General features: G+C 50.9%; 1 protein-coding gene across 1 annotated transcript in view; it reads left to right on the top strand.

Moving 5' to 3' along the window:
* The window catches only part of Bhlhe23 (basic helix-loop-helix family member e23), a 2140-nt gene extending 356 nt beyond the window's left edge, over window positions 1-1784 (top strand). The window contains 1 exon segment of the mRNA XM_029568449.1: window positions 1-1784. This exon segment is cut by the window's left edge and continues 140 nt beyond it. Within this exon segment, the coding sequence (XP_029424309.1) occupies window positions 1-457 (457 nt within the window). The 3' untranslated portion in view covers window positions 458-1784.
* The last annotated feature ends 2407 nt before the right edge of the window (window positions 1785-4191 follow it).

Here is a 4191-nt window from a genome sequence, read left to right as displayed (position 1 = left end):
CGCCTTCGAGAGGCGGCGGCGGCGGCGCGGGCCCGGGGTCTCGGCGGACGCGCGGCGGCGGCCCCGGGAGCAGCGCTCGTTGCGCCTCAGCATCAACGCGCGGGAGCGGCGGCGCATGCACGACCTGAACGACGCGCTGGACGGGCTCCGGGCCGTCATCCCCTACGCGCACAGCCCGTCGGTGCGCAAGCTCTCTAAGATCGCCACGCTGCTGCTGGCCAAGAACTACATCCTGATGCAGGCGCAGGCCCTGGAGGAGATGCGGAGACTGGTGGCTTACCTCAACCAAGGCCAGGGCCTCGCCGCGCCGGTGGCCGCCGCGCCGCTGACGCCCTTCGGCCAGGCAGCCGTCTACCCGTTCTCCGCCGGTGCCACGCTCGGGCCCTGCCCGGACAAGTGCGCCGGCTTCTCGGGATCGCCCTCCACGCTTTGCAAACACTGCGGCGAGAAGCCCTGACCGCGCCGACCGCTCCGCGGTCGCCTGTCTGTGTAATTGCGCGGTGACTGTCCTCTGCCCGCACTGGCGGGACCCCACGAGAAGGCAACCGGACCCTCTTCCAGTCGGTTCGCGCCGAACAGTTTGGTGCAGAGCATTAAGTCGGCTCAGGCTGGGTTGGAGACTCGCCGCTGGAATCCAGACCCCGCCGCATCCACAGAGCACTCTAGGCTTTGCTGGCGTCTGAGGATGAGGACGCGGGGAGGGGGACCGGCCAGCGTGCTTCCTGCGGGGTCTCTGCCTCGCCAAAAGAAGGCCGGGGGAGGGGGGCGGGTACAGGTAGAGGCTAGCCCCGCTTCGGACAGGTAGCTCTGCTCACGGCTCTGGGTGCGCAGGCACCAAGCATCCTGGTTTGGGGGATCCTCCTCCGCCCCCAAACTTCAGGACTAGCTCCAGCCAGACCTGTTCCTCAGGACGCGCGTCGACCGAAACCTCCCACCTCTGCTGGCACCAAGACTCCAGACCCGCCCGTACAACGAGATCCCACAAAGGTCCTTTACAAGAGAGGTTGAAGGCGGGCGCCGGAAGACCCGGCGATGAGGTTTTCACTTTTTCCTCGTCTGGGCTTCTGTCTATTCTTCCCTGCCCAGAGGCTCAGGAAGTTACCGCTGAAGGCGGCGGATTCATCCCTAAACATCCCAGGACCAGCAGTCGTGGCTTCCTACCACCTGGGATGGACATCTCATGGCTCTGCTCCACCCAAGAGGGCTGGCGAAGTTCAGATCCTCGCTCACAACCTGCGCCAGTACTTGCTGCGGAAGGTCGGTGGAAGATCCCAGTCTAGCCCCAAGACTAACCGAGGCCTCTCCCCGCCAGATCCCGCACTTCCGAGGGAGGAGACAGGGCTGTTGGTGAGTACCCAGCGCTGGACTCAGTGGTGACTGAAAGCTCACTAAGGTACGCCACTCCAGAATCTTGCCACTGTCGCTGGCCTGAGCCTTAGCGTCCCCGAGACCAAGCTGTCTGTGCAGGTTTACGTGCAGCGGCCCTCCTCAGGGTCTGCCTAGGTCACCGGATTTCTTGGCCTTCTTGATATAGAGCAAACGGGGAGAGGGCATCGCTGGGCAAAGCGCCTGTCTATAGTGTTTAACTTTAATGAATGCATTTCAAAAGGCCCTTTTGTATTTGCAAAATGAAGTGTGTGATTAAGTCTTATGCTTAATACAGTTTCTGCGAATTTCAATTTTTATTTCTTCATTGTCCTTTTTTCTCCCCTAATGGACTAATTTATCATCTTTGCACATTCAGAAACAGACTGTTTTTCAGGTTCCCTTAAGATGAATTAAGCCAGGAAAGCTGCAAACTTAAATGTTGCTACATCTGGGGTAGTTTCAGAGTAATCCTACATCGGTATCATAAATACTGATTTAAAGTCCTGTATTTCTGTTAAGACCAAGAATTTGCAGAGTATAGTATTTGATTTCATCTTATTTTACAAAAAATATGATTAAATTTTAATATCAAATTAGTGTTCATCTGTGACTTGACTTGTAATTTCAGTTTCTGGAAAGTGGTATCAACTTGGGATCCTACTTAAGACCCCCCAAATCTCTGAGGTTTGAAAATGGATCTACAAACCATTAACAGATATGAGCTCGTAAGAAAAAAGTAAAGGGGTGGGTGTGGAGTACACACCTGTGACCCCAACAAGCAGCGAGGGCTGAGGCAGAGGATGGAAAATTCTCGGTCAGCCTGAGCTACATAGTGAGACCCTCTCAGGAAAAATAATTTTTTAAAAAAAAGAAAAAGTTGAAGAGAAAAAAATCTCCTCCCCCAGAACAAAAACAATTTTTAAAAAACCTTTTTGAGATAGGGTTTCCCTGTAGCCCCAGCTGGTCTGGAACTTGCTGTATAAACCAGCTTGGCCTCACAAAGATCTGCCTGCTTCTGCCTCCTAAATCCTGGGATTAAAGGTATGTGCCATCATGCCTGGCTGAAAAAACTATTTTTAAGAGCTGGGTGTGGTGACTCATACCCATAATCCCAGTATTTGAGAAGTGATCAAGGAAGACATTGTCTCAAAACCAAAAAACAAACAAACAAAAAAAAGATGGAGGTAAAAGAAAAAGCAGTTTTAACCATTGTATTAGTAAAAATGTCTCTAATTACTTAGCTTAAATAGGAGCTCAAATTAAATTTGAATATTTTTAAATTGGCAGGCTGTTGTCCAAAATGTCAGCAAACTTTACTGGGGTTGAGTGCGTAGGGTGGGGTTTTTCAATGTGAAACTCCATAGCTTTCTCAACTGTGACCATAAATAAACTGATCCAATATATGCAAATATACATATGTGTGTGCATATATATGTGTATATATATTTGCACAGCAAGCTTTCTGAGAGCCCACAGCCTCTGTGCCAAACAGCAGAATTCGGCCAGCAAGGGTGCCTGTTGCAGTATGACTCCTTTGAAGCAGCTCATAGAGGCTCTTGTTGTCTGGTCCCCAGGGGTCAAGGGTTAAGCTCCTATGGGTGAGAATCACTGCGGGTTACTGGAGCTTCCTAAAAGAGCTTTATTTGCATCTGGGATTTGAACCAGCCCTCTGCAGAACTCATTCCCAGGCTGTTAGGAAAGAGGGTGCACCTGTAGTGAGATGCAAGCTTTCCTCCAGCCCTCTGAATCAGTATATCCTGCAGAGAGAATACGGGTGGAGACCACATAAACAAACTAAACAGAAGCAGGTGAAATAATTTTTATTGGTAACTTTTTTTTTTTGTCTTTTTGAGACAGGGCCTCCTGTAGCCCCAGCTGTCCTGGAACTCACTATGTAGACCAGGCTGGCCTCGAACTCACAGAGATCCGCCTGCCTCTGCCTCCCAAGTGCTGTTAAAGGCATGTGCCACCACGCCCAGCTGGTAACTTTTATATATCCCAGTATATCCAAAATATGATCATCTTCACATGTAAACAGTATTTTAAAAATTACTGATGAGACCTTTTACTAAACCTTTAAATTACCATCTTACACAAAGAACCCACCCCTGTCCACAGGGGCACGTTCCCAGTGCTCGGTGCTCACACTCAGCTTATGGCACAGCTCCACTGAAATGCCCTTTGTGGCTTCCCTTTGTCTAATAATAACCAGGAAATGACACTGATTAGGGAAACAGATTCTAGAGCCATGTAGAACCACAATGGTCTGTCCCTTTTTCCTTCCAACCCCAACTCACTGAATCTTCCTCCAAGATGCTAGAGCTGGGGTCACTGGCAAGAAGAGCCACTGTCAGCTGTCTGTCAAGAGAGACAATGGCTAATGTCCACTGAGTCTCTGGTCCCCATGTCTTCCTGCCTCAAGCTGGCTGACCACACTCAAGCTGGGGGAACCAACTGTTACCTAAGGCATGAACGAAGCATGGTAACAGCCCTGGATCCCTCTCACTTGGCCGTGCTGGTTGCTGCCTGAGCTATTCAAAGACACTGACTTGGTCTCTCCTGGAAATAGGGTCCTTGGTGAAGTCCAGTTCACAGGTGCTTGTCAGGCTGGTGTGAGCCCAGTGGCTCCTTAGGAGCCCCTTGCCAGGGGGTTAGAAAACAAGTTGTCCAGCCAGGTCCTACACCGTCTTCATTCACTAACTGTCATATTCACCTATGGACATCTGCTGGCCTGTCACTTGCCTCAAGGCACCTAGCTTTCCACACAGTTCAGGAGACATAAGGTGAGTTCATGTCACTTCCTTTTTTTCCTTCCTTAAAACG

The sequence above is a fragment of the Nannospalax galili genome, unplaced genomic scaffold (genome assembly GCF_000622305.1).
Source record: "Nannospalax galili isolate Female #2095 unplaced genomic scaffold, S.galili_v1.0 scaffold160, whole genome shotgun sequence".
NCBI classification, from domain to species: domain Eukaryota; kingdom Metazoa; phylum Chordata; class Mammalia; order Rodentia; family Spalacidae; genus Nannospalax; species Nannospalax galili.
The sequence above is the reverse complement of the archived record's forward strand: the minus strand, read 5'-3'. Positions and strand labels throughout refer to the sequence as shown.